Source organism: Oncorhynchus nerka, linkage group LG3, assembly GCF_034236695.1.
Source record: "Oncorhynchus nerka isolate Pitt River linkage group LG3, Oner_Uvic_2.0, whole genome shotgun sequence".
Classification (NCBI taxonomy): domain Eukaryota; kingdom Metazoa; phylum Chordata; class Actinopteri; order Salmoniformes; family Salmonidae; genus Oncorhynchus; species Oncorhynchus nerka.
This window is the reverse complement of record NC_088398.1, coordinates 23954902-23979087: the sequence shown is the minus strand read 5'-3', so window position 1 is coordinate 23979087 and position 24186 is coordinate 23954902. Positions and strand designations below refer to the sequence as shown.

The 24186-nt window shown below is 43.5% G+C and overlaps 1 protein-coding gene across 1 annotated transcript in view; it reads right to left on the bottom strand.

Moving 5' to 3' along the window:
- The window catches only part of LOC115105336 (sodium/hydrogen exchanger 1-like), a 47223-nt gene that overhangs the window by 7382 nt on the left and 15655 nt on the right, over positions 1-24186 (bottom strand). The window contains exons 2-11 of the mRNA XM_065010093.1: positions 14846-15309; positions 12199-12449; positions 9370-9587; positions 8597-8799; positions 6338-6427; positions 4335-4405; positions 3349-3525; positions 2900-3023; positions 2242-2343; positions 1053-1134 (exon numbers count right to left, since the gene is read on the bottom strand). Of these exons, the coding sequence (XP_064866165.1) occupies positions 1053-1134; positions 2242-2343; positions 2900-3023; positions 3349-3525; positions 4335-4405; positions 6338-6427; positions 8597-8799; positions 9370-9587; positions 12199-12449; positions 14846-15309 (1782 nt within the window). The remainder of the gene's footprint in view (positions 1-1052; positions 1135-2241; positions 2344-2899; positions 3024-3348; positions 3526-4334; positions 4406-6337; positions 6428-8596; positions 8800-9369; positions 9588-12198; positions 12450-14845; positions 15310-24186) is intronic.

The following is a 24186-nucleotide window of genomic DNA, read 5'->3' as shown; positions in this document are numbered from 1 at the left end:
GGCAAACGCTGTGTAACGTCGCAGATAGAAATGTTATGAATAGAGCTTACCTAATTCATATTCTACATGTCAGGTGTATGTTTGTTCCATATATCTGTATTTGTGACCGTTCCACAGAGTCATGGCATGGCTTGTTTAGTAGAAGCAGGTGTGCTAGTGTTGAGCTGGGCTAGAACAGCAGCTCACACACTGTGCCTCTCTACGACTAGGGTTGGCCAACCCTGACTAGAACAAATACTTAAACTGTTCCCCAAACAAAAATAGATATACAATACACATTCAAAGTCACAAAAACACTCACATTACACTTTTTTAAATGTGTATATACACAATCACAAACAATTACACCACAACTGTGGTGCTGGATCATTCCGTAACCTGATCGTGTCAACCACATGAAAAATGCACATTTCATTTACAAATGGAAACAAGCAACAGTTACATGCATATACAGTAAGTTTGTAGCCAAGGCTACTGGCCGCCACAGCCCATCACCTTCTACACTCACTAGAACTGTACTACATACCTGGAATGACTTTGGCCCCTGCCTTTTCAGCTTTGAAATCCCTGTCTAAAATAAAAACCAAGCGCAATGCTGCTTTACATGCCAACTTACACATGCAAACCTATTTCCAGTAGAAATACAATAAAAGGTGGAGCGGCCTACTGCATAACAGAGTAATGTAATCGTGCATTCTGTAGATAGCATCACTGTCAGCCATTTCAATGTTATTAACTGGAACAATCTTGCCAAACTAAGTATACTACATTTGAAGCAAATTGCATTCCTTTCGACTCATAACTCCCAAAAATAATTTGAAGTGATAAAGTGCAAAGGTGCCCAAAAAGGTCTGAGATGGAACAAGTCTGTTTCCATCATCTTTCCTGTTGATTCACACTACCAATTTACACAACCACCATAGTTCCTGGAACCATGCGGGAAAGGACCATTTGAATAGAAATATCAGCGCCAGACCAGTAATGGTAGAGGTCGGCACGAAAGTGTAAAAAAGGGAGTGTCAGGGTGTGATGTGGGTGTAGGATGGACTCACCCGAGGCCAGTCTGGCTCTGCACATGGTGGGGGAGTCGGGAGGTGCGGCAGGGACCGTGAGGTAGTTACTCATCTCTGTCATCTGTTCACACGCACACACAAGCAACCCTTTCAATATACAAGGGTTGTGGGTTCGATTCCCGCATCAGACATACAGTATTCACTACGTGCATGAGTTGTCGCCGACTGCCAGTCACTTTAGATGAAAGCATAGTGCCATACAGCCATATTATTTACGATACAATAGGGATACTTTATTGTCCGTTTTAATGGAAAATCTTTTAGTGAGGTCAGCAATACAGAAATCAATGCATTACAGCAATACTTCCAAACACTAGATAGGCCAATATCATAAAACCCAACCAAAACACATCTTGAATACAAAAGTGCTATTAAAGTTTGACAGGTCAGTAAATTGTGTTTAACCGGTCTGTTGGGATCAGCGTTTTCCTCCACTCTACAGTGTCCTTTTAAAAAGTTATAATCAATTCAAATGTTACTTCATTTCCAAAATTAACTATTCTGCTAGGATCCGCATAGTCCTCAGTCTAGTGTCCTCAGTCTACAGTGTCCTCGGCCCACAGTGTCCTTTTTAATCAAACAGTTCTATTTAATCAAGATGTTGCTTCCATTTTCATTACATAATTAGAGACGGATTAAATGCAAGTTGGCCTCCGGGCCACAAAGCTGCATAAATTAATCAGGATCTGATTGTGTCAGGCAAATTCATTGAGTGGAGGGGGGGGGGGGGCAATTTATGGAACACTGACTAAATCCATAATAGTTAGGCTGAATTAATGCGATTGTTTAAAAAAAAGTTTACAACTGTGAGTAATGAGAGAACTTTGTGTCTGGTTGTCTGTTGAAGTTCTGTCTATGTCTGGGGGAGGCTTAGCATTGCTACATTTCATTGTTTCATCCAGTAGAATAAATGTTTTGACCAAATCCAAAGAGCAGAGTTTGGCCATGTGGGCTTCCATCCTTAATCCACCCTCTTTCAGAAAATAGGCTGTTTGTTATTTTGGGGAGGATCCCTTGTATCAGTCTATTTATGTTTTGTTTGCCCTTGAGGGGATAAATATAGTTCTATTGAACTGAATTAGTGGAATTCCAGACTAAGTGAGCACAACAATGGTGAACACAGTGTTCAATCTGGTTTAACCAGGCCAGGAGAGTCTGCTGGTCTTACCTTCTTCTCTAGCTCGATCATCCTCTGCTTCTTCAGGAGGAAGTCGTTCCATCCATCCTCGAAAGGATCAGCCACGAGAGTGTGTCGGTTGTAGGAGCGCAGCTGGAGGGAGAGACGACACACACAACACACACTATGGGACAGGAATGCTATAGAGCTAGGATCACACAATAATAATAATACACTTTTCAGGCACCAGAGTGGATCTGTTGTAGGAGCGCATCTGGGAGGAAGGAGAGACTAAACACATTCATTCAACTCGCACCACGGGACAGGGAGGTCTAAGCTAGGACCACACAGCAACAATGCACACTTGTATTCATGAATGTGCAGGCTTATGTCTACTTTAGTACTATAATCTTAAGAGATTTAACGTTTGACAATACTAATGAGGAAATGGCAAAGAAAGCAATGTAAAATGTATGCAAGCATGACTGAGACGCTATGGATAAAAGCATCTGCTAAATGGCATAATTATAATATGTAAAATTGTCTTCTCTCTTCACAAACAGAGTGAGCATCTGAATTCCTACATTAGTAGCTGAGAGCAAACCCCAAATCGAGAACAAACAGATCTGAGATCAGCTTTGCAGTTGCCCTCCTAATGTCACCCCTCAGATTAGCGGCGGGGGAAATCTGATCCTATATCAGCGCTCACCCTCTGGCGGGTCTTCTGCAGGTTACTCCTGAGGATCTTCCTGATCTCCTCCTCACGGCCCTTGGTGAACTGAGGCAGGGCCCGCTCTGCTACAGCGGGCGGCAGCTTCTTGGGCTGGATGTTCCTGGGAGAGAGGAAGGAGAAAAACAAGAGACATGTTGACTGTGGCTCTACGGATAACTATGGTTGATTTTGGCCATTACCAAGCTCTAACTCACTTAGAAATTACTTCCTGTAACAACCACGAGAAAGGATTTCAGGCACTTTCTCCCATACCAGTTATTTACAGGAAGTAATTGCTAGTTCAGCCTCTTGACCTTCAAACCTCTGGCACTCGACACACACACGGGCTTACGAGGATATAGGCTAACGCAACAATGTGGAAATGGCTATCAAGTGTAGAGCTGGTGAGCTAAAAGGAGCTGGAGGGGGAAAGAGGGAGCACTCACTGCATGGAGACCTGCGAGGGCATGGCGGAGGGCAGCTTGACGCCCCCGCCGCTCTCCACCAGCTCGATGGCCTGCTTGAACTCCATCTTGTGGTAGAAGGCGATGAGCTGCGGCTCCTTGTAGCGTTCGCCCGCTATCAGGCACTTCTTTATGTACTTCTTGTTGAAGCGGTTTAGCCTGCGGGGAGAGAGGGAGATCGAGAGAGACAAGAAAACAAGTCAACCTTGGAGCCTTTTTATCCCATTGCCTCCATTTCTTGCCCCTCTATATTACACAGCCATTACCAGCCTCATTAAACCCTTATAAAGGTTCATTGATGAAAAGCTCTTGAATATGAGTAGAGCGCACACACACACACACACACACACACACACACACAACATTGGAGACAATGCCGTCACTGGCAGGAACACACATTGTGAAAACAGACCGCTGTAGGATGAGCCCAGTGTTTTTCATCATAATGCTCTAAATCCAAGGAGGGACTCTACACTAGAGATAGATCCAGTTAGACAGTTATCGCAAAGCTCTAAAGTCTGTCTGGGAACTGGATCTGAAGGTGAAAATATGACAACTGTCGGGTGATACAAAAACATCATAATAATCAGCTTACAGAGCTGTCTGAACAAATCTTACACGTGGTTCTCTTGAGAGAGTAACTGCCACATAAAAACATTATTGGGTTCAGGACGGTTTCATTGAAGGACAACCATCGCTTCTGAAAGATAATCCACTTAAGGTGCTACTGCCAATGCCTGGTGGATCGCAGCTTCACCGCCATGTTGCGGAGTTAGCCTTGGGATCTTTGTTAAAGTCAAACAGAAGGCCATAGACTACAAACAGAGATGACTGGACTGTGTAATAGAAAGTTGTCACGGTTAAGGATCTTCAACCTAAGAGGTAATCAAATGTTTTTTAATACAGTGAAAAATATATATACAGCGCTCGTCACCGCGACCTTTTAAGTCCATCCTTTTGCTACGTACTTGTCTTTCCAGTGATGATGGCCGTAGTGTCCACAGATGTCCTCAATGCCAGTCAGCAGATGGTCCAGGAACTAGAAGGGGAGAAAACAACGTTTACGTCCAAATATTGTATCTACGCTAACCAACAAGAGGAGATATTTGAAATGCTTTTTAAAAAGGTGAAGTGAAAAGTGTAACCAAGCCTAATCTGTTACTACTTTTTGTGTTTCTATTACATGTAAATAGTATATTTTCCACATCACACAGGCCACCATTTTGTCATTTTTGGATTATCCCTTAAGTAGCCTTTTCCCCACGGAGATTCTGTTGCATTGCAACAGGAATAGAGAGAGCATTAGCCCTAGATGATGTCCATCACACTCACAGATTAAAGCAGAGAAATAGGCACTGACAGAGGACGTTCAGCCGGTGGTCAGTTTAGTTCCTGTATTTTGATTACAGCCACTGCTGTGACAGTTCTGCACAGGGACAGTTTGACATGCAGAGTTGCTATGGGAACACGCAGTTTGGTCGTGCCACTGAATTTATTTCAATTCGCATCGAAAATCGACGTGCATAGCAATATTTTCAGGCAGCGAAGGGACTTTCCTGACAGTCGTTTCTGCATTAGTTCTACTTCTGGTAGAAGAAAACTTCACAATTTCTCACAATAGATGGTAATATTATAATGAAAGCCTCAGGCAAGGTGACACACAGTGCGTCAGGGTCAGACCCTGGTGCCAACTAGGCAAGAGATAAGACTTTCTAAAGTAAAACAACTGCAACCTCAAAGATCCATTCATCAAAACAACCTACTGAGCAATTTGTGAGACCACAAACACAATGGTTCTGACATTAAAGCCCTGAGGGACTCCACCGGGCTCTTAAGACACCCTCATCCACTCATCCGGTGCACTCCAGGAGTCCTAGAACCGCTCTGTTTATTTTCATCACTGCCATTTACATTGGAGAAGAAGCTATAAGCTGCTAACCAGGGCATCTAGCCTAGAGCGCCGGTGACTCATCGCTCCTCTGTGCACCAGAGAACCAACAGAGCCCCGGAGAGACACTGTGTGTGTGTGTGTGTGTGTGTGTGTACAGTACGTGCCGTTATTCTGTGGCTATTATTAGCAACAGGAGCTGCCGAGTGACGGTGTGCCGTGCTGCTCAGAGGTCACTCCAGGACAGAGATCGAGAATGATCAGTAGCATCAGAGGAAGCTCGGCCTACGCAGGGGGATTTCACTTGCCAATCTGGCACCCATGGTGGATGAGTCAGTGGAGAATGAGAATGAGAGGACGGTCCATTGGGAGCCACGGAGCAATGTAGGACGTTTAATTAGTCGGAGTTAAGAGGAAGCAGGGGAATGCTGCGTTCCATTATTAAAACCACCCAGCAAGGCAATGTCAGCAAGACAAAATATATTAGAAGAAGATCATTCCATTAATGGCAGAGAAATATTTTTGCACTCAACATTTATTTATTTATTTTATTTTAACTTTATTTAACTAGGCAAGTCAGTTAAGAGCAAATTCTTATTTTCAATGATGGCCTAGGAAGTGTGGGTTAACTGCCTGTTCAGGGGCAGAATGACAGATTTGTACATGTAATGACAGTACTGTAATCTGGACAGATACTTCATTTCAAAGTAAAATGGACATCCCTCAGATTGAAATAACCAAATCATTCATTTAACCACAGCCATTAATGCAATAGCCCATTTTACAGGGCAAGCTGGTTAGACAATTACAGTGAACAACACCAGCCTTGCAGTGCAGCTTCAGTTTCTTGCTCTTGTACTGAAAATGTCATAACCTGACCAGGGCCTGTGGGCCTGTATTTATAAAGTGTCTCAGAGTAGCAGTGCAGATCTAGGATCAGTTTTGCCATTTGGATCCTAAAATATCAGCACTCTTACTATATCCCAGGAGGAAATGAACTTGTCTGATGGGTGGTCCGGCTAGAGGAGCGGTTAGAGAAGGAGAGGCCAGGCTGTGAGAGGGTTGACGGGGTTTAAAGGTCACCTGGGTGTGGATCTCCTCATTGATGGAGCGCTTGGCCTCCTGCTTCTTCTTCACGGCCAACAGGTCCACCAGGGGTTTGATAGTCATGCCCTGCGAGGGTGAGGAGGAGGAGAGAAAGAGAGAAGGGAGAGGTTACTAAGATAACATTTGTGATCCTGACGCACAAATGATAAAATGTCCATCTTTAAAATCTACGCGACACCAGTGACCCAAGAGAAGCCTGTGATGTACATTTCAACACCTTCCATTCGTGTGCATGGTGTTTACTCTGTCCCTTTCCTCAAGGTCACTGCACAGAGAAGCACTGGCTGAGGGGCGACTTTCATGTCGTTTATTTCCACAGCTACTGTATTCTGTATCCATTTTGTGTATTTAGACAGTCAAGCTACATTTGCATTTAAATGAAGTTATGCGCAGGCGGTTGGTGGTTTGTGCATAAGGCCGTTCCATCCACGACTGAGGCATGCTGGGAAAAGGATTTCTCAGTGCTGGTTACAATACCATTTGGCATACTGGTTCTATCAATCTCTTTCATCCTGTTCCACTGTGTGTGTGTGTGTGTGTGTGTGTGTGTAGGCTTTAGCGTATCATTCTCTCTCTCATAAGGAGATTAAGTATATCTGGTTAACTATTATACCCTAAGTGGATGACAACAGACTCTGGCCCTTAAATAATACCCCTGCCAGCACGCACGCACACACCCAATCCATCCCAGACTGCCAGCGCTGAGTGAAAAATGAAGAAGTCATTTATTGAAGACATTTGTTTCACAAAAGGCTTATAGAAGGCTTTATTTTAGTAGCTGCCATTTTGGGGATACTCTGCCAGATGACGAGTGTCCTACTGCTTCAGCATGCATCAACAGCTTCACTGTAAGATGAGTTTGCTCTGCAGGACTGGGGAATATCTGACGCGCAGAGCTTCAAACGGACTGCGTGTGTGTGTGTGTGTGTGTGTGTGTGTGTGTTTCAAAGTAGTAGCTCCAGTGACCTTTTGTCACACTAGCATACAGTAGCAATGGGTACCAACAAACCATGAAAATCATTGAACACTTTAGGCCTTAAAATATACTAGGGACAAGAGAGCAACAGCACAATGTAGCAGCAAAGCAACCCATTTTGACCCAAAAGCACTCTGTAATATAGTCAACTTCCTATTAGGGCTGGGCGATATATATCGTGTGACGGTAGAAAAACATCTGTCGTTTAATATTATGCTCGATCATTTATTTTGTTGTGTCGGAAATCACACTCTTCACGGCAATATTTTTCGTCAATTGGACGTCGCTTTGCGTGTGGAAGGAAATTTGCAACACAAAAAAATGTGGAGGGGAGTGAACGTGACACAGAGCACGGAGACACTGAGTTCGTACCTAAAAGAGGGGCTACTTCGGTCACATGGACGTGATTTGGGTATGAAAAGTCTGGTACGGAATAGAAAACTGTCCTCTGCAAAATGTGCCGCAGGCCGGTCCCGACGACAGGCTCAAACACCACTAACCTCTTTAACCACCTGCGTAAGAATCATGTGAAACAGTGCGGAGAGAGTCTCCCGATGAGACCCAGAAAAGTACAGTCAAGTGCTCAAACAAACCCCCGACTCAGACGTTGCAAGAGGCTTTTGCCCGCGGCACAACATGTGGTAAAGCATCACGATGGTGGAAGGAGAGAACAGCTGCCCGTTACAACTTACATCTGCAAAGACCCGGCCCCAATATACACGGTCGAGAAACGGGGGTTTCGTGAGTTGGTGCCAACGCTCGACCCAGGGTACCAAATACCTTTTATTTGTTGAGTATAATTCAATATGTAATAAGAAATAGGCCTTTAGATGTGGTCATTGTATATAAACTATTTATTCATCAAAATGTATTTTAAGAAATGTGCTATATCGTCATATGTATCGTTATGGGGATTTGAAATGACCTATATCAGGATATGAGATTTTGGCCATATCGCCCAGCCCTACTTCCTATATTTAGTGTTCACTCAGTGTTTTATCACACATTTTATCTGATAGTCTTTTTAACTTGCCATAATTTAAAGAGTGCCTTCGATTTCATTATAAATCTGAAGACATAAGCAGAATTCGAGGGTTGCTAGCCAGGTACCAGCTCTTTTTGTGCCGTCTTGCCAACTCCTATGGTCATTGGCGTGGCAACCATGGCCGGCATGACAACTGTGGTCATTGGCGTGACAAGGTGCTTCGACAGCACAAATCAGATCAGGGACAAGGCTAAAGGACTGGCCCAGTACCCACCTGTACAAACACGGTGAAGAAGATTTCGGTGATGATGGCGGTGAGGAACATGGTCCTCATGGGGAAGAGGTCCTTGTCTAGCAGGTAGCCCAGGGAGAAGGCAATGGCCCCTCGCAGGCCACCGTAGGCCACAATGAACTGGTCCTTGGTGGTCAGCTTGACGATGCGGAACTTGTTGATGATAAAGGTAAGGCCCACCACGCCTTAGAGAGAGAGGGAGAGGGGGAATGAGAGAGGAGAAGCGAGTCAACCTTCAAGGCCTTTTATCTGACTGACTCCATGTTTGCTCCCTCCTTACACACAGACAATACCAGCCTCATTAGTACCTAAGAAAGGTCAAGGATTCCCTTTACAAATTGCTCAAAAGCTTCTGAGAAAGAGGAGTAGAGCCCACACACTACATTGGAAACATTGGAACACACATTGAAGAAATATTTACGCTTCCTTTTCTTAGGGACGTGTATCTGACGAGTCTTGAAACCTGGGCTTCCTCAATGTGAGGACCAAGCAGAAAAAAACAAGGGGCACTTCTTCTAATAGTGGTCTCATTACCTAACAAATGTAGTGACTGGTATTTCAGTCTGGCTCCAAGAATAATTTGCCCGTGTCAAATTGAGGATGTTAAAAATCTGTATCGCCTCCTCTACTGAAACAACTTGATCAAATTATAACTAACTATGAGAAAGTTGAGCCGGTCACGTCATTTCTCTCACTATCTTTTGGAATCTGATGTAGAGACTGGTACAGTACAGTGAAGAAGGTGTCCGTCTCACCAATGACACGTGACACCAGACAAAGGATGACGGTGACGGAGACAAAGGTCCAGTTCCAGGCGTGCGGCCCGGCCACCGTGGCCACGCCCAGGAAGATGAAGATGAGGGTCTCGCTCACGCTGCTCCACATCTTCAGGAAGTACTTGACGGTGGTGTGGGACTTGTGGGATATGTTGGCCTCCACGTAGGGTCGCATCACAGCGCCGCATGCAATCAGCCTGGGGGAAGAGAGAGAGAGAGAGAGAGGATGATTATACATTTGTTCTCTGAGAAAGAAACCTTTTCTTGTTTTCCGTCATTTAATGTCTATTCTGAATTGTAGCATCTTAGAATGAAAACTCCAGACACAAGTATATTTTAGTATTTAATTGGAACTTAAACTGTTCATTTACTGGCTGCACCTGGCGTAAGCTACCCGAGGTTCCCTGAGCCAGGAAATATGGCAGATATTTAAAGGGCTACGGACGGATATCAGGAAGCAAACTCTATATAGTAACATACGCATTTTGCTACACCTGCTATAAGACGTGCTTAAGTGTCTACGTGACCAATACATTTTGATTGGATTTGATATTGATGCAATATAGTGATGGGGGGGGGGTCGTTACAGTTAGACGTCGCAATATTATTTCTGGACGATATTACATCGATATTTGACTCAGAGTATAGATTTCTGCTACTGTAGGTAGCGTTGGATGGTGCTAGTCAGTTGTACTTGCACCAAATAGTGGGCCAACTTTTATGTCCCTGATGTGTTCAAAACGAGTTGTTTTCTCATGCCCTCACTTGTCTCTCTGCAGCCGACATATAGTGAGCAATATGTTTGGGAACATCCAATTGCCGTACCGGAAAGCAACACATATAGAATCGTGAGAATCGCAAGACATATCCTATCAATACGTGATTGTGTTTACATCTCTTGCCTTGGTATAGGCTCAGATTATATAGACTATGTCGTCGCACTCCTATCGCACAGCACTGTAGCCTACACATACTGTCAAATAGGTGACCGGTCTATTTACTTTCGAGCATTCTTGGCTATTGAATGAGCAGTTGGTAAATGGTAGTCTACTATTTGTTGTGTCGCGGGAATAAACCAGATGTCAGAAAAGGAGAGACATGTCCTGCCATAGGATTATGACTTAGGCCTATATGACAAATGTCAAATAAATAGGTTAAGACTACACGATGCTATTTGATCGCCTTAGCAACGGCAAAGGAATCCGTTTTATCATTAGGCCTACATTTGACCGATTTCTACGAGCCTACCAGTAAAATAATTCCTGTGCATCAAACACTTCCATTTCCTCCAGACAATAAAAAAAAAAACGACATTTGCTTGCAGTACAATTAATCAACCACGAGAAGTTGTGCGTAAGTAATGTCTGAGCTGTACGTGGAGAAACATACACTTTCCCGTCAACCTTTGTGGGACAACTGAGCCCGAAATGTGTCTTTTTTGTGCGCGCACACACTTTTGGTAAATGAGGCCCCATGTTACTACATGAATCCAACTACCTACATTGTAAATATAGGCTACAGTCTCGTACTAAGTTATAGTCTCGTACTTCATTGACATGGCATAGAAAGTAGTCGCATCAATTAAATTGGTTAAAAAAAATAATACAGTATAGATATATATTTTAAAGTATTTACATGCTAAGAGAGCAAGTATTTCACGTATAGTAGAACCATTGCAACAAGGATACACAGTTTCCAAAACAAACTGGTGTAAGAGCTTATGAAACAAGGGCTCCATTTCCTCAGCTTGTTCCACGAGTTTGTTCCACGTGTGAACCAATGACTCAGTGTGATTGGACATACGGAACCAGAGTTAAGATGTGCACATCCACTCCCCTGTATAGCATTGCAATCACTTCTCTATTCCTCGTGTCTAGCGTGAGGCAACCCTCCTCAGTGACATTAAGGGCAGCTAGCTACCTCATTCCCTTACACAACACACTGCAGCCGTCCATCATTCCGCTCAATTTCACTCCGGGGGGAGAGATCTCATATACAAGCACCTGGACAAAAAGCACCATATACTAATCCAAATCCTATTTAGGATGGAGGCACGGACAGAGTGCCAACAGGCCTGGGAACAGACTGTCCTTACAGTCCTACCATTGCTCCTGTAAAACCCACCGACAGGAAACTCAATTCATCAGCAGCACCGATGTTTATGATCCATATTCCATACCTCGCCCCCTTTTAGGAGACGAAAGCGGGAAGAGAGGAGAGGAAGGGAGATGAGAACGATATGTATCACAGGAGGTGTTCGGGCCAGAGGCATGACAGGGGGCTGTAAATTGAACGTTGTATCCCTGCTCTGGGCTGCACATCCGTTGGCCTGTCACGACATGGAAGTGAGTTACTGACGTTTTGATAGAATTCGTATAGACGTCCTTGGCTGGGACAGACCCGGTTACATTTGATTTATTTGACCATTTAGTCAGGAATATTGCTAAGAAGCTAAGAATCTAATTCAGTGTACACTTTATGAGTGAGATCTTTTTCCAAGGAAACGTAGAAGATAATGCAGGGATTAAACATGGTCATACTTTTCCTTTAGTTAAACACAGAATCAATGGTGTTGATGGACCAGCCGGACAGGTTCAAAAGGTCACGTATCACAGCCACTCTGTCAATGCATTATAAACACTTAACCAGCCTAACCAGAACTCTCATAGAAACCTTTTTTATTCTCAACAATATCTATGATTCATGACCGAGAAACTCATAAAACCTTGGCCACTAGAAAGATTGTGTGTATGTGTGCGTGTGTCTGTCTGTCTGTGAGCGTGTGTGTGCCCCACACTCCCTACTTACGCCATAATTCCAGACAGGTGGAACATCTCGGCCGAGAGGTAGGCCATGTAGCTGTAAACGAACACGAAGAGGGGCTCGATGACGCGGGTGTGCGAGGTGAACCGGGAGGTGAAGGCCGCCAGGATACCGTAGATGGCGCCCACGGCGATGCCCCCCAGCGACACAATCAGGAAGCAGATGACCCCGAGGACCACGTCCATCAGCGTTACCTCACCTGCACCAGAGTACTCCTCAAACAGGTGGTATAAGACCTAGAGTGGAGGGGAGGGAGAGAGAGAGAGAGACCTTCGAGACATGGCTCAAGTGTACAGGGAATAACAGAGCCCACGCCCGAGTGTGCTCCTCAAACAGGTGGTATAAGACCTAGAGTGGAGGGGAGGGAGAGAGAGAGAGAGACCTTCGAGACATGGCTCAAGTGTACAGAGAATAACAGAGCCCACGCCCGAGTGTGCTCCTCAAACAGGCGGTATAAGACCATAAAAACCAGTGATATTATATGGCCTAACGTGTCGGTATAGTCACTGCAGAAAATATAAATAAATGTTCCCAATCCCTCGTGGACAGATGCACTCAACATAAATGGTATCATAGCAACTGGCTGGGATGCGACAACTAACAAGGAACTTTATTCGGGGGTGGCCCTGATTTTTCTTCACTGATCTTCACTTAGTCGGGGGGTATGGCACATAGACTTGCCCAAAACCTGCAGAGAGAGGGGGTGGAGCAACCACCCTACTTCCACGAACTTTTCCAACACATCTGCCCTCAGAACTTAATCAAGCATGACGCAAAAAGGTGAGGTTTTAGTTCTGGGTTTCCAAGATGAAAGTTTTTACAACATGTCGTCCTGGTATTGCAAATAAACTGAACATAGCAGAACAATTCTGCACACGGGCGCCTGTCTGCCCCACAATATTAAAATGGTTCGGCTGAACTATTGTTCATTTAAGTCTCATGACTCCAAGGCTATTTTAAGTGAACTGGTCCTATCAAAACAGTCAGTGTGTGGAGACAGTATAATCAGTAAATATAGCAACAGGAACCACTGTGCATCACAATATATTCAGAATATATTCCACACTATGTCACACTTAATCAAAGCTACTTACAGAACAGTAGTGTATTTTTAGTAGACCTATGTGATGCCTGCTTCATGCAAGGACGCAAACAGTAAAAGAAAAAAAACCGAAATGTTTTTTCTACTTTATATTTTCAATGACCAACCCATAAGAGAGAGATGGTCCATCTCAAAACTGTTTCAGAGGAAAGAGAAGGAAGTCATGAGAGAAAATAATTGAAAATAGATTTGGCCTCTGGTGGCCCACTAAACTGGGCCAGCATTCGCACAAAAGGTCACAAAAATCACCAAAAACCTAACCAACCAATCACTGGTGAGGAGCTAAATGTTAGCTAGAAGGTATGAATTCAATATCCAGTGACAGAAGTATGGTGGGATTTTCCTAAAAGACCAATTCAAAAATCAGGCTAATTTGGTACTAGGCTATTCTGATTTCTTGTGCCAGTCCAAACCAATATCCTGTACACTAACACGATCAACTAACAACAGAGTCCTCTTCATATGGAGGATGAATGTAGCCTACTTCTGAAAATATAGTTTGGTTTTATTATATTGTACTGCATAGCATAGTGCTGTATAGTATTGTACTGCATAGCATAGTGCTGTACAGTATTGTACTGCATAGGATAGTGCTGTACAGTATTGTACTGCATAGGATAGTGCTGTACAGTATTGTACTGCATAGGATAGTGCTGCACAGTATTGTACTGCATAGGATAGTGCTGCATAGTATTGTACTGCATAGGATAGTGCTGCATAGTATTGTACTGCATAGGATAGTGCTGTACAGTATTGTACTGCATAGGATAGTGCTGTACAGTATTGTACTGCATAGGATAGTGCTGCACAGTATTGTACATTTACATTTAAGTCATTTATAGTATTGTACTGCATAGGATAATGATGCATAGTATTGTACTGCATAGGATAGTGCTGTATAGTATTGTACTGCATAGGACAGTGCTGTATAGTATTGTACTGCATAGGATAGTGCTGTATAGTATCGTACTGCATAGGATAGTGCTGCATAGTATCGTACTGCATAGCGCTGTATAGTATTGTACTGCATAGTGCTTTATAGTATTGTACTGCATAGCATAGTGCTGTATAGTATTGTACTGCATAGCATAGTGCTGTATAGTATTGTACTGCATAGGATAGTGCTGTATTGTACTGCATGGCATAGTGCTGTATAGTATTGTACTGCATATGATAGTGCTGTATAGTATTGTACTGCATAGGATAGTGCTGCATAGTATTGTACTGCATAGCATAGTGCTGTATAGTATTGTACTGCATAGTGCTGTATAGTATTGTACTGCATAGCATAGTGCTGTATAGTATTGTACTGCATAGCATAGTGCTGTATAGTATTGTACTGCATAGCATAGTGCTGTATAGTATTGTACTGCATAGCATAGTGCTGTATAGTATTGTACTGTATGGCATTATCTATTATTGGGGGAAACCCTGACGTGATTGTACTGTAATTCATTCATTGATTGTCTAGAATTGCATTGTACTGTATTGCCCTGCATTACACTGCATACCACCCCATCCACCACTCACCACAGTGACGGCATCATTGAGCAGCGACTCTCCGAACACCAGAATGTGCAGCAGCTCGTTGATGTGGATCTCCTCAAACACAGCCAGCACGGCCACCGGGTCCACGGCTGAGATGATGCTCCCGAACAGCAGGCAGGGCAGCAGCTCCACCTGGCTCAGGTATGTGCCCTCGATCTGGCACACGGCGTAGAGGAGACCCCCTACGAAGAAGGCGTTCCACAGGGTGCCGACCACGGCGAACATCAGGATGGTGCCGATGTTCTCCATGAAGGGCCGGATGGGCAGGAAGTAGCCCGCATCCAGGATGATCGGGGGGAGGAGGCACAGGAAGAAGAGGTTGGAGTCCAGCACGGGGGGTACCTCCTCGCCCGCCAGCTTGATGAGGCCGCCGACCAGGAGGCCCACCACAATGAGCAGACAGGACTCGGGCACGATGCTGGACAGCCGGGGGATCAGGTGGAACCCTGAGGAAGGGAGAAGGTGATTAGATTCATTGTTCTCAAGGTTTACACTTTCTAGGCGGGATCTGGAATGTACCAGTCGCCTGAAGCTACAAACTCATTGAAGATAAGGACCAGAAAACAATCACCAGTGACTCACTGAACCGGTTTGAGTTGAAAGCCCCACCAAATGCATATTCAGAATATACTTAAGTGGAACAGAATCACATTATTTGTTCTCTTTTTCATAGCTAATTTAACATGCCAGTGCTTGCTTCCACAAGTGCCATTTCAACAGACCAGAACATATCTAGGCCTCGTAGATATGGCTGGTGGGTGTGAAAACGCACAGAGGAAACAAACTTGATATCTGGCCAGAATCTGCAAGTCAGAACACGAGAAGAGTGGGCCGCATTTTCAATGTCACACAACCACAGTATCACATGTATTTTGTCAGAGGTGGAAATAGTTATGCAAAGCAAATTCCTCATATGAATCATGTGACTCCTTTCAGAGAGAAACCACACACAGACCATTCTCGTTGTGACCATATGACATTGTCACTGAGGAAAACTTGACTGAAAAAGGTTAACTTCAACTTCACATTAACTAGGCCTAGTATGGGACCTCCCGAGTGGCGCAGTGGTCTGCATTGCCGTGCTAGCTGTGCCACTAGAGATTCTGGGTTCGAGTCCAGGCTCTGTCGCACAATTGGCCCAGCGTCGTCCGGGTTAGGGGAGGGTTTGGCCGGCAGGGATGTCCTTGTCCCATCACGCTCTAGCGATTCCTGTGGCGGCACACGGCTGGCATCCGGGTTAAGTGGGCATTTCTAACAGAAAAAGATGGTCCTTTTTTTCTGATAGTTTATTTCCTAATCCAATTTCCTTATTTCAACAAAGCTATTACAATTAGCTGCCATGGCAACACTGTTTGGTTGTCTCAACATGCAGGCTCAGACAGGCTAGCTTAGTCCCAGGGCCCAGTTTTTCAAAACACTTAATCTGGATCAGAATGAATGATCCTGTAATCCTATTTTCTTGCTATCCAGGATCAGATTGATCTGGCTGTGTTTGAGACAATAAATCAGATACCACAATATCAAGGTCACAGAATCAGGATTTTCAGTGCTTTGAACAGGCCTACACCTTGCCGTCTACTAGACAGGTTGTGGTACTACCTCTAAACTGTCATAGGGGAAAACAGAGATGAGTAAACCACATTAATAATAAAAAGGGACCTTGAGTGACCTAAAGTGACCTTTGACACTTCTCAATAACAAAATGACCACTTAGGCCAACCCAAACTGTGGTCCATTTAACACAATGAAACTTTGGTTTTCAGATATAAGAATGTTTTTTAAAACATCCTTAGTTTAGTTACATTGAAATGTCTTGAAATGTCTGGGCCCGGGAAACTGCTAAACGAATGCATTTTCAAGCCTTAAGTGGAAACTACCTGACAAATGTTTTCAAGGGGGGAAATAGAACGAGACATTTGAACTGACAGGCTAGCCCATCAATGGAGGGCATCTGAAACTGTGACCCATCAAATCCCATTAATCCTAAAGCCTTTCTGTAGTCTGACCACGAAACCCTGACACAGAATCAACACATTGTCTATTTACATTGCTGCCGCATGAGGGTAAGGGTGGCACGTTGGCAGCACCATCTGGCCTGGCTAACACAGGGTGTGATCCCACTGGGACATTGAGAGGAGATGAGAGGCAGGCAGGCAAGTAAGTAAACTGCCCTTCAACGCTCACACCCTGAGCATAGCTAATTAGCATGTCATCATTTGCGGACTGTACTGTTAGTTACGTAATGGTCCGTGTTCTTCAGCACTGTCAGAGGTTTTCAAGGATAAGGGGTCGGGAGAGGAACGTGTAAAACAGCAGGAGTCTAGCGCTTACGGTGGAAAACAGTAAGAGTCTGCAAATTATAGAAACAATGAACTTTGTCAATGTCTTCACAGATGATGCCTTCTTGAACGTACAAAAAAAAACTGCAATCTCCCGGGTATACAGGGAATCTGATGTTTTTCATCAACTCAGTCAGCTGGAAGGCAACACTTTCAGTGTTGGACACACTCTTTCACGGGCTAAACAAATCCATTAATGGAGTCCAGAACACTTCCACGCACTGCTGCCGTTTTAAAGCGCTACCGCTCTAGCGCAGAGTCCAGTGAGAAACAGCCAAAAGAGGCCTAATCTTCACAGAAAGAGATGTGTGGTGCTAGGAGCACTCTTCGCCTTTCAACCGGCCTCGTCAGGAAACTGGCACCATTCCACAAATCCCAGGAAGCATCTCCATGTGGGAAAACAAAGGAGTTAAGATAACACGGACTAATTGGAAGGCACTACAAAAGGCTCAGGCCACCTGGCTCTGCCTTTTTTGTGGAGATATGAGCATCCCTCTTGCGAAGAGGGGTTTGTGAGCTTGACGTGTAGCCTACCGTGTTCTCTCAGAGACTTGTGTTTATGCACAATATGCAGAGAAAATCATTAACCCCTAACCGATTTGATAGAGTGCGGGCTGTTTTAATTAGACAGACATTAGCTTACATCTCAGCCCCAGCCAAACACATTACACAGTTAGGCTTAAGCAAGTGGTGACTGAATAGAAGCTTGAGAAACAACCTGTACCAAACTACTTCTGAGGAGCTGTCGGAATGCCTAAGTCATGCTGGTACTAGTACATAAGACAGTGTGGTATTCAAACTTCTTCAGCCAGGATCCCATTTTGTCACGGCAGAATTCCTGGGGACCCCGTTTTTTTTTTTTTTTTTACCCAATAATTTCCCATGACTAAGACACATTTCGATTTTCACATCAACAAATAACCTTGAATTCATAGCATTTTCATTAATTTTCAATACAATCAATAATATTTTTTCTGTTTATCTTTCTCAAACTTTTGTATATTGCCCCATACAACAATTGGAACTCCCCCCAAAAAATGTGGAGTAAAAAATGTTAACGAAAGATAAATAAATAGGTGACCCCACAGCAGTTTCCCCGTTGCGACCCCGACATAAGAGCTTGTTGGATGTGTTGCCGGGTGAAAGAAAACAGTGGGACACAGCGTTTCCTCTGGAAATTTCCTGAAAAGCAATAACGAGAATTGGAATGCGTGTCCTTCCAGAATTGACTAACATTGAAGTGGAATTGACCCCAACCCTGATGCATATCCTGCAAAACATCGCTTCGGTCCCTAAGGGAAGTGCGCCTTCTATTTCCTTTGAGTAGTGACTCTGATCCAGAGAGACTTCGGGTTCCCAGACTTCCAAATTCTGAATCACAATCCATAAATAACCCGGCTGCAGCAAGTTGTCAAATCCCAGAGCTTCGACAGGGAACGGGACACCAAGGTTGTATGCGTGTCAGTTACTGCACGTGTTTGGAAAGGTTTGAGCTGTCAGCACTAGGTCTGATGCATCTCCTCAATGCATTCTCTCCTATCTAAAGTTGTCACTATATCATGACATTTTTCAATGCAATGTTTATTTCAGTCTGTGGCGTCAGTCAAAAGACTGTTTGAGAATACAAGTCTGTTCTTTGACAGTAAGGTTTCCCATTTGAGTTCACACATCTTGCTTTAGGGTAGTTGTGATCTAATTAGTGTTTTAAACACATTGTTCAAATATAGGCAGAGTTGAAGAGTAATTGATTACATGTAACGGATTACAAAAAACGAACTGTAATCCGTTTCCAGCTAAAATATTGTACTAAGATTAGAGATACTTTTGAAAAACATTACTTCTAGGATTACTTTTAAATTCAGACAGGGTGTTTGTGAAAGAAATCATTGACACCTTTCTGTTTTCTCAAAGACATTCCAATTAGCATTGACAAATGGCGCAAGTTTAAGTTTGTTCCGCCTGAGCGAGTCTTGACTAAAAGTCGGACCACTATGATGACACACCAAATCTATTTGATGGATCGCTGGAAAAGAGCAGGAATAGGCTTTTGTAGGCTACAGTCCAAGCTATGTCTTCCGATGTTGCGACTGGTGTCGGCATCCAAAGCTTGATATCTACACGATGTGACTCACACTGTCGCTCTCTCATTTAGCTATTTGCGCCTTATGGATTGTGGTTGATGTGGATGGCTGTTCACAAATGTGTGTGTAATTTCAGTGTCACCAACAAAAGGTAAATAATAATAGGCCTATAGCAAATGCAACATACGGTATTCATTTTTCACATGCAAATAGCACTTTTCAGTAGTGCTCAAAGCACGCCATTCCATAAGAGCAGAATTTATTTTGGAACTCTAATCAATGAGCCCAATCAGTCCTCCAAAACAACAATATCATAAACAAAAGAGCAGGCTAATAAGTCCTTCGTTTTTGGGTTATGCTCAGGTAAAACAATTTGGCTAATCTATTCTTCCATAATTTCAAATCCTATTCTTGAAGATCAAGGGGTATTACATTATTTTTAAATGACTGGAAATCTGACAGACTGGTTTTTAATAGAAATGGAAAGATATAACCTAATCATACCTAATCATATTATAAGTAGTAGAGAGCAATGGACTAGAAGAAGCCTACATAACTGACCCATAAAGTAAAATGCAACATCCATTTATGGCCAGCTATGTGAACTTTAACATTGATTTATCCTGAAATAGATGTCGTTCAATTGGTAAAATTAATTGTTGTCTTCTTCTAATGCCTCTTAAGGGGAAACTTATCTGTGAAAGTAACCTGATTACCTAACATTACTGATTACAATTCTGGACAGGAAACTAAGGTAGCAGATTACATTTACAAAGTAACCTACCCAACCCTGAATATAGGCATACAGTATATACATTACAAAAAGAGCAGCAGGTTCCTGTTGCCAGGCTATTCTAACCTCTTGCAATGACATTGCGAATATTTTATCTCAAGGAAAAATGCCACAAAGCCTTGAGAGAAATTAATTACAGATACTTTCAAGGAAATAAAAGCTCAGACACACAGGTAGGATTGTCAAATGTTTACCTGAGTGTCGGCCATCAGTCTCTTTTGTGTTCACACAGCAAAGACCTTGGAAGTCATCAGCCACTCAACCTTGATAAAATAGTCCAAACCAGAAGGTGGCCGTATCGTTGCTTGGCAATGTATACAGTTGAAGTCAGAAGTTTACATTCACCTTAGCCAAATACATTTAAACTCAGATTCACAATTCCACAAATTTCCCTGTCTAAGGTCAGTTAAGATCACCACTTTATTTTAAGAATGTGAAATGTCAGAATAGTAGTAGAGAGAATGAGTTATTCCTTTCCTCACATTCCCAGTGGTTCAGAAGTTTACATACACTCAATTAGTATTTGGTAGCATTGCCTTTAAATTGTTTAACTTGAGTCAAACATTTCAGATAGCCTTCCACAAGCTTCACACAATAAGTTGATTGAGTTTTGGCCAATTCCTCCTGATAAGAGCTGGTGTAACAGTCAGGTTTGTAGGCCTCCTTGCTCACACACGCTTTTTCAGTTCTGCTCACAAATTTTCTATAGGATTGAGGTCAGTGCTTTGTGATGGCCACTCCATTAACTTGACTTTGTCGTCCTAAAGCCGTTTTGCCACAACTGTGGAGGTATGCTTGGGGTCATTGTCCATTTGGAAGACCCATTTGGGACCAAGCTTTAACTTCCTGACTGCTGTCTAGAGATGTTGCTTCAATATATCCACATAATTTTCCTTCCTCATGATGCCATCTATTTTGTGAAGTGCACCAGTCCGTCCTGCAGCAAAGCACCCCCACAACATGATACTGCCACCCCCGTGCTTCATGGATGGTGTTCTTCAGCTTGTAAGCACCACCCCTTTTCCTCCAAACATAACAATGGTCATTATGGCCAAACAGTTCTAGTTTTGTTTCGTCAGACCAACGGACATTTCTCCAAAAAGTACGATCTTTGTCCCCATGTGCAGTTGCAAACCGTAGTCTGGCTTTTTTAAATGGCGGTTTTGGAGCAGTGGCTTCTTCCTTGCTGAGCAGCCTTTCAGGTTATGTCGATATAGGACTCGTTTTACTGTGGATATACATACTTTTGTACCGGTTTCTTCCAGCATCTTCACAAGGTCCTTGGCTGCGGTTCTGGGATTGATTTGCACTTTTCGCACCAAAGTAAGTTAATCTCTAGGAGACAGAACATGTCGCCTACCTGAGCGGTATGGCGGCTGCGTGGTCCCATGATGTTTATACTTGCGTGCTATGGTTTGTGCAGATGAACAAGGTACCTTCAGGCATTTGAAAATTGCTCCCAAGGATGAACCAGACTTTTCTTGGCTGATTTATTTTGATTTTCCCATGATGTCAAGCAACGAGGCACTGAGTTTGAAGGTAGGCCTCGAAATACATCCACAGGTACACCTCCAATTGACTCAAATTATGCCAATTAGCCTATCAGAAGCTTCTTAAGCCATTACATCATTTTCTGGAATTTCCCAAGCTGTTTAAAGGAACAGTCAATTTAGTGTATGTAAACTTCTGACCCACTGGAATTGTGATACAGTGAATTATAAGTGAACTAATCTGTCTGTAAACAATTGTTGGAAATATTACTGGTGTCATGCACAAAGTAGATGTCTTAACAAACTATAGTTTTGGCAAGTGAGTTAACAAGCAATTTGTAAAGTGGTTTAAAAACAAGTTAATGACTCCAACCTAAGTGTATGTTAACTTCTGACTGCGTATTGCTTATGGTCTAGATGCCAAGCCATCTGCGCAAATGTTCTTATTTAGTAGAAACCCCTTGTTGGTACTAGCCAGGTGGCCACAGCTAGATAACTACCTAGCAAGACAACGAAGAAACAATTTAATTCACTCTCCATAATCCCATACTGCCAGTGCCAGCCCAAAGCCAAATGTTTAGCTAGCTAGCTAACATTAGCATATTCGCTGGCTAGCACAACATAGCAGCTGTTTTATGGAAACTAGCTAATCCATTGTGATTTAAGTATAATGTGAAAACTAGCAAGAGGTTAGCTAGCTTGGAGGAAGCATTTACTGTTGTGTGCATTGTGTCTGTGCACTTAGCTATCTAGCTAGCTACCAACCCATAGCCTACATTGCATATGAAGAGTGACTGGCTCATCCGTGGATGAATGGAGAAAATGACCTCTTAAAAATACATTTGATGGCTCCCCCATGTGAAGGTTTGTGCTCTCTGACTGGCTCAAAGTCAAGTTCTTGGCCACTGACGAGTGTTGCGATAGGTTCGTCTCTACCGGGTCAGAATGCAGCAGGTACAACTTGTTCTAGCAAGAGAAGGAACGGCGATTGAGATTCTCTGTGCGTTTTATGCTTAAGACGTAGCCTGCAGGAAAAGGGCAGACCGGTCATAGTTGGATGGACTAAAGTGGTTACGACTGCAACCACTAAACCGCCAGATATCAAACCGTCAATTCAGGACTGGAACGCTAAATTACCCATTATCCCTCATGTGTGACTGTGGGGGACAAGGGTGTGTGAAGACTGGCTGACGAGGAAGGGAATGACTCATCGCCCCTGGACAAGGAGCTCTTTCACCTCGAAAGGTCTGTGTTAGTCCTCCTAGCTAGGTCACACCCAAAGGCTTAAGACAATACAAACACAAGAGGGCAGGTAGCAAGCAGAGCTGAAAAACAAAGGTTTACTGTATTACATATTGTTGAAAATGGTTTGGCCTAGACACTGGAGGCACTTTTGATGTGCCTGAAGCTCCTAGCCAGATGGATGACAGCGCACACATTCTCTAGCGCGAGGGGGGGGGGTCAAACACACGGCCCACTTGGTTTTAGAAAAAACATTATGTAACATTTTTGATCACCGAAATGAAAGCAAGACAGTAAGGGTGGATCGGACACTCCAAAAACGATAGAGGACAATTTACAAATTGAGAAGAAAAAAAACATTTTCAGTGCGGCCCTCTGGACCTTGAAGAGCGAATGCAGCCCACGTGGAAAAACGTGTTTGACCACCCCTCTGCTCTAGTGGCTCACTCCAATCATGGCCTCCAGTAGTATTCACCCTCTTCAGTGGCAAGTACATATCACATCTGGAGATAAGGGGGAAAATTGGGATCAAAGACCGCTTCCAGTGACTGATTGCTGGTATCCCACCGCCGACACCTATGACACAGGTTTGCCATATGTATGGATAAGTGCACTTCAGTGAGCAGCATGGTACTGATAAGCAATGGTGGGATCAATGGAATGTCCCTTCCTAACCTTATTTCCTTTCTGGTGTGTATCATTACTGTGCCTCAAACTGACACCATGTTGGGTATTTTTTATTTATTTAAATAGGTCATGGCTGCAATGACAGATTTTGAGACCCCGCTCCTCTGGAAACGTTTTTCTCAAAGCTACGGATCTGGATCTGTGTTATTTTACACAAAGATTTTTTCTACGTAGCTGCTACTCACACTCCACCTCCATGTCTCTCTTTACTCACCCTGTTTTGAACCATGATGATGTAGGCTATATTTGATCAAAGTACCAAGAATAACGTCTGACTACTTTATTCAAATAAGACACTTCCAAGCCATCATGCCAAAACATGATCCTGTCAGGGTCAGTGACCAAATCCACAACACTACCCCGATGCACAGGCTGAAATAAACAGACGAAAAGAGGCAGAGAGAAAGAAGTGTCTGAGTGCTCTTTGTGAAAGTGGGTATTATTATTTATTTAAACAACCTCGTCATTAAACAAAGATCTCATCCTGGAGTAATTGGCAATGGTGGTATTTCGAAGCCAGACATTCTTGATTAGAGGTCGATTGATTAATCGGTATGGCCGATTCATTAGGGCCGATTTCAAGTTTTCATAACAATCGGTAATCTGCCTTTTTGGACGCCGATTATGGCCGATTACATTGCAATCCATGAGGAAACTGTGTGGCAGGCTGACCACCTGTTACGCGAGTGCA